We start from the raw sequence: 12,463 nt of genomic DNA, 5'->3' as shown, positions 1-12,463 counted from the left end.
ACACACACACACACGTAAGCCTTGTCTCTGTGCGTAACATAGTTGTTCCTAAATGCCTCTACGATGGGAAGACAGACAATCATCAGTATTATTAAATCTTGGTAGAGAGAAATATACTCCTTACGTATTGAACTTTGGTACTAAACAACAAGGAATTTTCCGATACTCTGGTACTATTGATACAGCAATTGGATATGGAGGCTAGGGCTGCATGATGTGAGGAAAATATCAAATTACGATTATTTTGACACAGTATCGGAGGAAATTATCATTTTTGTATCATTATTCTCATTTTCATTGAAAAATATTAACATTTAAAAAATTTCAATTATTGTAGTATGATTTTTGCGTGGATCTGTACCAAACAAAGATTATTATTTTTTAGTCTTTAGGATAAGATTTGTAGGCGGGACATCTCTGCAGCAACACAATACTTTATTCAGAATGGTTTTTTGCCTTTAAAGGTCCCATGGCGTGAAAATTTCACTTTTTTAATATTAATATGCTTTCCCCCAGCCTGCCTTTGGTCCCCCAGGGACTAGAAATGGTGATAGGTGTAAACCGAGCCCTGGGTATCCTGCTCTTCCTTTTGAGAAAATGAAAGCTTGGATGGGCTGGTCTGGAATCTTCCCCTTATGAGGTCATAAGTATCAAGGTTACCTCCCATTTCTCTGCTTTGCCCGCACAGAGAATTTGGCCCACCCATAAGAAAGAGAGAGACGTCATGGTTTTCAAACAAGCAAAGTGGCAGTTGGTCAAGGACACACCCCCAGCCTCCACCTCCCCCTCCTCCTCATACTACAGACACAGAAATGGCACGTCCTAAGGAAAGCTCATTGTGTTACTGGCTCTAGTGGCTGTAATTCTGCATCAAGGCTGAATTTTGGGAAAGAGACTTCAGAGACATTATTAGGGGACCACTAAGACATATATAAAAGCATCCAAAAAGCACCATGTCATGGGACCTTTAACAAATATGACACCCTTCTGAGATTCGGAACCTTCCTCCATGCAAACCCTCCAAAACTGGAAAAAATACATAGAGGAGAGAACCAGGACGTCAATGTACTATTCGCTGTTCATGTACTGACATGACAGGACATTCCTCAAGCTGATAGTAGTTCTGTATCCAATCACCGCTGTCATGGCTTATGCTCAGATCCTGTTTATCATAACACCCTTTCTGCCTTTTATTTTCGCTCACATTACATGTCATCATGGACAGTGCAATTCAACAGTTTAGTATTATTGCTCATATATGTAAAACTGCTGTACAAGTTGATCTAAATTTCTGTTTTCAAATCTATAAATAAGTGTTTTTTACAGGACAAAGTTTCACAAAATGTAAAATACCAAATTTTGTTCCGACTTTCCCAAAGGTGCAGATAAAGGTGTGAAGTAAATGAATCAACCAGGCCGCGTAAAAAATGCAGATGACGCTGTACAACAACAAATCCAGATGGTTGTGATACAACTCAGAAAACTTATTATACAGCGGTAAAGTAAAAGAGGAAAACCATATCTATAAAATTTATTTTTCTGGTGCAATTTACAGCAAAACAAAAACAAAAGTACAGCAGTGCAAACCAGTCAAAAGTTTTTGTGCGGAATACTGATAATCAATACTGGATTGAAATATACTCAACAAACAAGACTGGGTTATGCAGTTTATGTGCCGCCTGCTTGATTCAACAACCCAAATAAAAAGGTCTGTATTTCACTCTGTCTATATTTAATGCATAGAGTACAAGTAGGATTCACTAATTTAAGGATTATATTGTCACATGTCTATAACAGTAAAAAACATGGTAGGTGACAAACAAATATATTGTCTTTGCCGTTTATCATGTATTTTGAAAACTCACCTCTTGCTGAGCTCCATAAAACACCAACACTGAAGCTCCCTTGCATCCTGCACTAAAACATTTTGTATTGGGTCCTGGCTCAAATCTATAATGCAAACAAATATCCTTTTTCATCCACACTTGGAATAAGTGGCTTTGAATTTTTATGGTGGAAAAACAGTCAAAATGGAGAGTCTTCTGCTGTAATAGTTCCTGTATTGTTGACTTGTGTACCGAGGTCAGCGAGTCCCCATTCTACTGTGCCCAGTTCAAAACGTCTCCATCATATATCAAAGGCAACAATCAGGGAAGAACCATATTCTATAGTTGATAAAATGTCATATTTAGGAGCTGATTGCAAGGCCACCAATTCTATTGACACCTTTTTAGATGTACTGGTGCAGTGCCCATTCAAAACATACGTGTTTGGAATTGGTTGATTGCTTGGCCTCCTGTGTTGCTGGTTAAAGCTTTCTCCAGAACCATTGTACTGTGAAATAACTTACAGAAGGACCCCAATGCAACTGTAGGCCTACTGACTTACTGTGTACCTGTACTTCAGAGTAAAACCATTGTACTACTACATGTACCTGGCAGAACGTTTCACATTCAGAATCTAGTCACAAAATATGAATTAAATATGATCATTAAACTATCCAGTATTATATTAGAGTTCAAAATCTCCACCTTAAAGTGCATTGTGCTTATAATGCCTCTATTTTGACTGTACTGTGCAGTCAAAGGTAGTTGGACATATCCTATAATGCAGTGTGGCTTAATCACTTGCTGCTCAACTGCTCATCTAGAGGGCCAGCGTGTTCCCTATTTCATCATTTGCATGTAGGGTAGACAGCATCAGTTTTTGGCATGACAACAGTAGCCGGTGACCCGCAATCAATGAGCCTTGTAGGTACGTAGCAAATCCCCGCCCCCGCTGCAGTACTGCGCATGTGTAGAAACACGCACAGATCCTCAATTTATAGATAGATTTTCAATTTGAATTTCCTTTACCTTCAACATTAAGTCAGTGGTTTAATTGTAGCATTGCCAGTCAGGTTTAGGCACTACGTTTTACCTTAGTTTGATTATTTCTTGTTTAAATCAAGAACTTCTTGGTTGAAAAAAATTATCTTTTGGTGGTGACCCATGGGTTTAGGCTTGCTAGATAACTTGATACTGGTTACCGGTGCTCTGCCTGGTTTTATATAATGATGTCTGTAGTGATCTTTTAATGTATGTACAAGCCTAATATTTATGATTACCTTTTAGCTATTAATTAGACAAGGGATGCTAATTTTGAATTTATTTCTGACCAATGGCGACCCTTGTTAAGTCCCAATTAACCCATCCAGGATACTCAGACATACTTTCCGCCATCCGTGGACAGTTGGTGTCTTGTACCGGTTGCGCAGCCACAGTGTTCTGTGCATTGTTGTGGAGACATGAAGCCACTTTCCTAAAACTTCGTTCGTGTCATTGACACAAGTCTACAGCTGTCCACAGAGCATATCTTAGCCAAAATTGTTTTAATAGATTAAAATAGGGATGTTAACGATTGAAAACCGACAATAACAATTTTGAGATTTTTAGACGTGTGTTTGGTTGGTGGGAAGATGAGTAATAGCTTGCAGAATCAGAATCCAAAAGTAGAAATGCACTAAAAGTATTAAAATGACAGGGCCGATGCAATAACTGTTGTCTAAGAAATGTCACACCTCTACCTTCTAATCTGTTGGGTTCCTTACAGTCTTGTACTTGTACTAAAGTTAACACACATATGTTACTCCTCGGTGACTCTGTTGGACTGTGTAGTGCATGGCTTTTTTGGTTTTATAGAAAGTAGTGCTGTCAAACAATTGAAATATTTAATTGCATTCATGTCATAGTTACTGCTACCACATTTTTACCTATTCCAAATGTCTCATTTTAATGCTCTTATCAATATGGAAAAGTCGGCTTGCTTTGTGCAAATGTTTTTTTATTTTATTGAAAACAACATTGGCATATGGCATACTGTAGTGTTCAATTTCACACGCAACATTCTCACTTGGAGCAGTCATTCACACAAATAATCTCTCACACAATGTAACACTGTCCATCAATAAAAGGGTGAAAGAAATACTTTGAGAAGGGGGTGGAGAATTTCCATCAGCTGTGTGCTTGGCTATCAAGTGGTATGTCAGGTATTTCATTTTAACACCTGTAGTTCGTTTGCTTTGGTCCGAAACAGTTGGTGAGTTAGTGAACTTGGAGCAGTTGGCCTTTGGTCAGTTTGGTTTGGTTTCACACCTGGGAAAATCCAAACGTACCAAATTGCATCATTACAAATCAGGAAACATCCAGCTTGTGTTCTGGTCTAGTGGTCAAACCAGCTCATTTCATTAAAATTATCAGACATTGTTTTGCAAGAGACGTTACTTCATCTGCTCTGCCGGCTTTTGTCTGCAATTTTTTGCGACTGCTTGTTTGACTATGGAGATACAAGTGAAGGACAGCGAGCTGGACCGCTGTCCGTTTGTGTGATGGAAACACTGCAAGCTGCTACAGTTTGTTGCTCTGCTGCATCACAGACTGCTGAACACACCTGACTACAGGAGACATCAGCCCACACTGGCGGAGGTTGTACAGCTGGTGCGGTTTGATCATGTTCTCACCACCACCACTCCAGAGTCTGACAGCGTACCGAGACCACCTCTTCAAGCAGATCTCGGTACCCTTGTTTGGTCAGCTTTTGGTGCCGACCAGAGTTTGATTGCCATGTTCTCACCTGCCCAAACGAGCTGCACCAGCGGGTCAAACGAACTTTAGTTCAATTCAACCAAACTAAAGGCTGTCAGACTGGACGTGCTGCGATAATCGGTCCGTTCATAACGACAAAACCCACAGATTACTTTGGTCTTGTCAATGGAATAATTTGGCAACTTTTAAAAAGTAAACTTTCCAATCAGAATCTTATTGGCATCCATTTTGGCATCTCACACTCGACATCCACTCAAAACGTAACGTTACTGGCTCGCAAGCACAAACGAGTGTGTGTGGTTGTGTGTGTGCCTGTTGTTTTGTTTCCAGTCAAGCTAGATCCGGTGTGGTGTTGTAGTTTTTCTAACACTACTATTTGCTAGGCCAAAAAGAACGTTAGTCTCGCAATAAAAAAATTGACACGCTTAAAATGGGTTTGCATTAACGCCGTTAATTACACGTTTAACTGACAGCACTAATAGAAAGGATACATTTTGTTCATCTGCAGCTTTAAACAGTCCAAAATAGCTTAGCTGATGCAGTTCTTGGACATGCGTACCGCAGCCTAACCAACAGCAGCAGCAGGCTGTCAGGCAGCACGATGCACAGCTTTGGGGAGTTTTATCAGTTTGAACATTTTACTGGATTAGCATAGCTCCCTTCTATAGAAGTGCATGACTATAGCTGAAGAACTGTCAAGTGGTCTATATTATAGTATTATACCGTAGCCTGAGCCACAGTTTTGCTGGAATTAGGCTTGGTTCCCCCATTGTTAATGGTTTCATTAGGCTGCCTAATGCAGACACGCAAACCTGGATGAATTTGAATTAAAAAAGCTTGACAATATATAAATGTTCAGGAAGTATAGCCATAACAACATGTCTACCTTAACTGTTGTCTGATACTTAAGGCCCAAGGTGAGACATAACAACTGTAATCAAAAACACAGGGAATCTGTAGTTGCACATTTGCTTGTTTATATATAAACCCAAGTGTTTCCCTTACATTTGTTATTTGTGGGTGTTATTGGTTGTCAATGGGTGCCTGTTTTAAATAGCAAAATGTTTGAAAGTTTTTCTGCTCAGTTATCTTGGTGTCTGCTATCACAGGGCCCCAGAGTTCCCTATGGAAGCACCACGATACCCACATACTCGCTATTTTGGTTCATGTATTTGCAGCAGCATGAAGGTGCTTGAAGGTGAATTTAGATTGGAGGTTGTGGTGATTAATAAATACTTAGTCATTCACATTACTGTTCTCATCACTCTGAAACATCTGTGCCAATGACAGTGTCTCATGAGAACAACGGCTCAACAAATGTAGAATCAGCCTCTCCACGAAATGATGTTGTTTTCTGGACGGTGCAGAGCGACACGGTGCAGCACCACATATCTGCAGCTAGAGGCAGGTTTTTTTTTTTTACAGTTAATTAGCAGAATGGTGATTAAAAAATGTTGGGTTAAGGCGTTCATATGATTCTATCAATCCAATGCTATTTCAGTCATAATTCTGTATTTCATGTTGCAAATGTTAATATTATAGCTAAAAATGTGACTCAGTGGAGTTTGCTTCTTAATGCAGTTCAAGAATAAAGGGTTAAGTCCCTAGTTGTTTTCATGAGGCTTTTTTTTTTTATTTATTTTTTTTTAACTGGTGATCTAAGGACTGAATCTAAGGAGGGTGTGCCTGTCAAATATACCACACACTCTAAAAATGTCTTGAATTAGTTCTGGTAAGACTTCCTGTCCATCATGATCCAAACAGTATTGTGCTTTGCCAGTCTCCCAGTTGCAGGCCTGACACTAGCTGCTCCCTCTGTTTGGTTGTTTATAATGGCTTAAAGCAATGGAAACAGTAAGTGGTCCTCACACTGTTTTTCATGTTGCATTGTGGCTATTTGAGTGTTGAATTAAAATGTTTTTGTAGACGTTGTGGTTTTGATAATTTGGTTTTGAGACCTCAGGTCTTTCTTGGCCTGGTTTAGGATTAGTGGCAGTAGGAGTTTGTGTCACATGTCTTTCATTTGGCTTTTAATGTCATTATATATAGGGTATAATGGGCCATGTGCACATGTAGGTGGGGGCATTAACTACTTAAATCAAATTATGCCGTAATAATTGGAACCTAGCAAGTTTGGCTTGTAGAATGGTGTGCCCAGCTCTACTTTCTGCCATTCTTATTTTGTCTCACAGACCTTTCCCTCTTTAATGTTCCATTCTCCTTGAGTGTTATTTCCCCCAGCTTCCCCAGCCTTTTACGGACTGCTTGGCGCTACTCTCCAACAGCTCTCAATCGCCCTCTTCAATTCTCTTATCACCCAAAGCCCCCTCACAGACACTTAACTCTCCCCTCTTCTACAAGCCTTCTCCAGCTTACTCCATGGTAGCAGACTTCACCACGATTTCTGTATAAGTAGACCTCTACTCACCTAAACCGAATGGGAGCCCTGTAGGTCTTCTATAAAAAATAGATACTGCAGCACCTTATTCATCTTTTCACCACTGGATGTTTTTTGCAGTCACCGTCTTCCGCTTCAATAGGCCCCAGTGGCCTAATTTTGGAAAAGCGTGTTAATTTTTTACCCCAGCTGGCAAGGCCCAGTAAAGTTCAGCCTCACCTGCTGAAATTTTAACCAGTGTTGTTCCTGAGGCTTCTGTTTAATTCAGAGAGTAGCAAGCCTTTAATGGTGTGCTGAAAACTAAAAAAAATAAAAAGGTTTTGGACTTCCATTTGTTTAAGAATACATGGCCTGCTGATTCTGTCTGGGTGGAACTGGGTTCGTACAATTCCTTAGAACTTTATATCTAATAAGGATGATCTATCTATCAATATTTTTTTGATTGTTTGAGTGTTTCCGTTACCAAGTTTACAGAACTTTTTTGAAATAAAAAGAAGAACTATATATGCTCTCAAGGGTAAATTGGAAATGTAGAACACATGACTTCAGACAACCTGTGCTTGAGATCTCTATTATGATTCAGATTTTGAGATTATTATTTGTGATTGCAGCAACAACTTTTTATTCATCATTGTTTTGTAAAACTGGACTGTGAATAACTCAAGAGTATGTTCTAGGCTATATCATTAGAAATATGTCTTGATAAGAGAAGAACTGTGTCCTCAGAGTTTTGTCATTCTCTTGAAGCTGTTATGTATTATTAGACTACATTTTTCTGATTTAAATAACATGCCTTATTTCTCTATCATGTTTACATCAGGAGCTTGTTGGTTGTATTTATTTTATTTTGATAAATGTAACATTTAACAGAAATGTCAATTAGTGTACTACTAGTGTATAGTAAGGAATATTGTTATAGAATATTGTTATAGCATGAATGTTTTGTGTAAACATTTTCAGCCATTTTGCCCAGCACTACCTGCCACAAAATTCAACCAATCAAGCAGTTGAAATTATGGCGTATTTAGAAATGTGTAATCCGTTGCATCTCAATAATAATCAAATTGTTACTATTTGTCTGTCTCAGGTGGTACCATGGCAAGCTAGACCGAACCATTGCTGAGGAGCGGCTGCGTCAGGCCCGGAACCCTGGCAGCTACCTCATCAGGGAGAGTGACCGCCGGCCCGGTTCCTTTGTCCTGTCTTTCCTCAGTGTGACCAACGTGGTCAACCATTTCAGGTAAGACAGAGTACATGCGACAGGCAGAAATAACTTCATCTCACTGATAGGCCCAGTCTGAATCTACAACAAGCGCCTCCTTAAATACCTTAGGGAAAAGTAAGTTTTTGTATTGACACATTCAGGGGGTGTCGTTGCAAAGTCTTTAGCATGTTTGAAGTAGCTATTTTAAGAGATGTAACCTTACCTAACCTGACTTGACTTGCTGATACATACACAAATGTTTGTCCAATTAACTATTTTTTTATCCATCGTTATCCATTTCTAAAATTTACTTTGAAGCCCAAATGGTCCCAAATATGGGATTTACATGAAATGGGACAGTAACTTGATGTGTCATTGTGTTTACCATACCCATTATAGAAGCCATGTAGAGTTAGCTAACCTGTCTAGCATAGTATTGCTAACATTGTATAACTGAGAGAGCTATGTGGGTGGAGTAGTTTGGTCCGACAGGAACTCTAGCACCTCTATTCTCTATAGAACCCTTTAGTAGGTGAAATAGAACAAAACATGACGTCTGACAACAAGCAGGCAGCATGCCACCCTAAAGTAGCAGATAAGGATAGAGGAAGTTATTCATTACCCGCTACCCAAAAGGGCAGAGAGCTGCAGACACTGCAGTGAAAGATTAACCTCAGAGATGAGCAAATACTGAAAGGAGAATATTTAGGTTGGACAATTGGTTTCCAGTCCCATGTCGTTGTAGACCACATCAACCTATGTAACGATCATTTAAACAAACAGCATACAGACGTTATGCTTATCAACTTGCACACTTAGATGTCTGGTGAAACCAATGACTGAGTGTATGCGTGTGTTTGTGTGACACAGAAAACCTTTGTGTGTGGGTGGACCTGAAGTAAAAGAATAAATATACCACACAGTCTAGCAACAATACCTTGGGGGATTTACTAACCTTATAGTCAATAAAACAAAACAGATTAGGCCTTACAAGATGTCCTCCCCTTCAATGGATATGTTATCATCAGTATGAGGGCACATTTATCCTGCAGCACACACATAACTGGTAAACATATGCTCTTTCTGATCAAGGGCAAACAATGTGACATCTTCTACTTTGTTGTTTTGGCTAATGTAGAGTGGCTCACTTGAAGATGGGATGTGATAAAGTGGAAGTATTTATTAATGATCATTAAGCAGGCTACTGAGAATAACATTTTGCATTTACAGGTGGCTCCCAGGTTTCTACATTCCTTGTGTTTTTAATGTTAACTGTAAGTACTTGAGGACATAATGTGGGTGTGTAGGCCATTGCACCGATTGTGGTCATTGAAACACCTCAATGCATAAGCGCAAATTTCTCTTAAATTTTCTAAAGCTTGTTTATTAAGAAACCTGTAAGTAAACAGCTCATGTTTTACCCTTTTGTCCTAATTTTAGTCTTTAGAAAGCCAAAAGATTTATTCTTTGAGAAATCATGGACATTTGTTTTCTCTCCAGAAAATGCACTTCAATAATTAAGTTACAGTGACTTCATCTCCTTCACTCACATTGGTTTGGACCCATGATGTCATTGATGCTGGAAGGAAGGAGCCCTTTTGTAGGGGAATTATGAACATAAGGTTAATTGCGTGACACCTACACTTCAATTGATTCAGTTGATGTCCTTAGATTGTGCACAGATTAAATAAGTAATCGCACAAGTGCATTATATATAAACCCTCATCAGACATCCACTCAACTGATGAGCAGAGAATTAGGATTAGTGGCTCTGAAATAGGATATGGTTGGGAACAGTACTTTTATCATACCATTGTATTCATTCACTGTAGTGATTTTCAGTCCCAAAATGCATGTCCATGATAGTGTGATTCAACAGGACAGCCTCTATCCCTCTCTTTCTCTCACTGTCTGAAATCTTCTTTAGATATTTATTTACTATTTTCAGACATTTAAGGATTGTGGTACAGCGTCTTAGTCTTATTTTATATCTTAGTTTAAATGTGCTGTGTGTCATCTGCTTTGTAGAAGCACTGATGAAAAACAAAGTTGACGCAGTCCAGATAGATCATGTCATTATCAAATGAATCAAAGATGAACGTTTTCTATTTCCTTCAATGCCCAGCAATTAGACTGTATTTAAAAATAACTGTGCTGTCTTTTATCATTGTTGTGTCTTTCCTCAACAGGATAATCGCCATGTGTGGGGACTATTACATTGGTGGGCGGCGGTTCTCTTCTCTATCAGACCTGATTGGTTACTACAGCTATGTGTCTTGCCTGCTAAAAGGAGAGAAACTGCTATCGCCAGTGGCACCCCCAGAGGTGAGACTGACTCCATGGCCGGGAGTTAAAAGTAGATTTTAAATTCTAGCATATTTGAAATTTTGTCTGCAATGTTTTGCAATTCTAAGCTCATTTAATTGCTTGTGTGACATGACATTACTTGATTTACTTTTTCCCATTTTTTTTTTCTTCTTTTTTTTTTTAAATAAATATTGCAAAATGCACTTTGTCCAAATAACATAAGGTAAGGTAAGTCATATTTGAGCTGAAATTCTGAATTAAAAAAAATTCTCTTTTGGTTTCATTTTAAAGACTATAAATAATGTAAGTTGAGGGCATCTTGTTTTTTTCTGTTTGAATCATTACTGTGGTTTGCATCTTTGAAAATAGACATTTTTCTGTTTTCTGCATTTTATAGATTTTTGCCACTAAAAAGACAATTCTGAACAATAAGCCGTTCAAATCTTGGCTGTATAAAAGTGCAGTACAAATGGTACACTGCTATATAGCAAAAATAGACATTTTTATAGCAGCTTCTTGTTTTCAGAAATGGATCACCCTCACTTAGTGGATTTGTCTCTTAAGCTGTTTATCATAGAAAAGGAAAGAATTTTCACCAGAGATCTAGCAAAACTAAATTCAGAACTTTTTAAACATGTCAAATGCATGCAAAAACGGTGAGAATCAACAGTAAGGTATGCAAAACGAAACCTAATCTCCTGAAATGTCCAGTAAAAGTACCTGATTTTATTTTTGAGGGTTAAAGATGAGTGGGAAAAATCTACCTTATGAAGTTAACTTGAAGTTAACCTTGATTCCTTTATTCAGCCACTTGTTCAATCTACAAGGGCATATTTTATTACATCTTCCTTTTCCCTTCTTGTTTTTGCCTTCAAGCAGTATTCAGAACTGTTTTAGGCAAAGTTTAAACTAATGCTAATTAGCTTTTGTAGCGGACTGTGATATCTCCCAGAGGGAGTTGTAGGAGAATACTTGATTTTGTGCAATAATTAGGAGATTTAACATGGATGTGGTTTTTGGAAGGTCAAGGCTAAGAATAACAGTTTTTATACTTTGTGTGCATGTTTCCACAGCCTGTAGAAGACAGGAGGAGAGTCAGGGCCATACTTCCATACACCAAAGTGCCAGATACTGATGAGATCAGGTATGTATCTGTGTGTAACTGTTCGAAAAAGACTTTCCTTGTGTTATAACATTTTCTTATCCAACCGGCCACTTTCTACTGTCATAAATATGATCTTTAATCTTTGAGACACAGACAAGCCCTGATGATTTCCTGGGGTTCAAAATATAGTATTTGATTGTATTGTTGACTTTGATTTTTGGGCATTTCACATGCCTGCTCTTGCACTCACAGCGGCCTGGAAAGCTCATCATCTCACTTGTTAATGAAAAATAGTCTTGTCCCTGTCCTTAAGATGCAGTAGGAAAACTTAGTGATGATCCAGCTATCCCTGATTTCTGATAAACATCTGTCTGAAGTCAACCTCAACCCTGAGTCTGCCAGGGAGCCACTGGCTTAAAGGAGTGAATAGACATGAATATTTACCTCAAATGTTATGAGTCAGAGGAGACACCTGCTGGTAATGCTCTGGTATTACAATGGACTAAATAAATAGACGGTTAATATTTTTTTTGATCATCCAGATGAGAATGCTTTGACGTGGCAAAAGTGCTACAGTGAAATATGGTGTCATAGCAATTTATAGCAATTTACAGTGGGTTTCACACACCGTATTTTTATTTATTTTTAACTTTTTTTCATCCAATATGTACAATGTCTTACTGTTATGGCTTTCTCTTAATGCCCTTTTTGACTAAGTTGTATCTTCAGCTTCTTGAAAGGGGACATGTTTATTGTTCACAATGAACTGGATGATGGCTGGATGTGGGTGACCAATGTACGCACAGAGGAGCAGGGCCTCATTGTGGAGGATCTGGTGGAGGAGGTGGTAAGTACAGTACAAGATG

At 38.6% G+C, this 12,463-nt stretch overlaps 1 protein-coding gene across 2 annotated transcripts in view; it reads left to right on the top strand.

The window, feature by feature from the left end:
- Positions 1–12,463, top strand: part of rasa1a (RAS p21 protein activator (GTPase activating protein) 1a) — a 37,707-nt gene that overhangs the window by 13,284 nt on the left and 11,960 nt on the right. For both annotated transcript variants that reach the window (XM_032515767.1, XM_032515768.1), the window contains 4 exons: positions 8,069–8,221; positions 10,375–10,510; positions 11,566–11,636; positions 12,327–12,444. In XM_032515767.1, the coding sequence (XP_032371658.1) occupies positions 8,069–8,221; positions 10,375–10,510; positions 11,566–11,636; positions 12,327–12,444 (478 nt within the window). The remainder of the gene's footprint in view (positions 1–8,068; positions 8,222–10,374; positions 10,511–11,565; positions 11,637–12,326; positions 12,445–12,463) is intronic.

This window comes from Etheostoma spectabile, chromosome 5 (assembly GCF_008692095.1).
Source record: "Etheostoma spectabile isolate EspeVRDwgs_2016 chromosome 5, UIUC_Espe_1.0, whole genome shotgun sequence".
Lineage (NCBI taxonomy): Eukaryota > Metazoa > Chordata > Actinopteri > Perciformes > Percidae > Etheostoma > Etheostoma spectabile.
The sequence above is the reverse complement of the archived record's forward strand: the minus strand, read 5'-3'. Positions and strand labels throughout refer to the sequence as shown.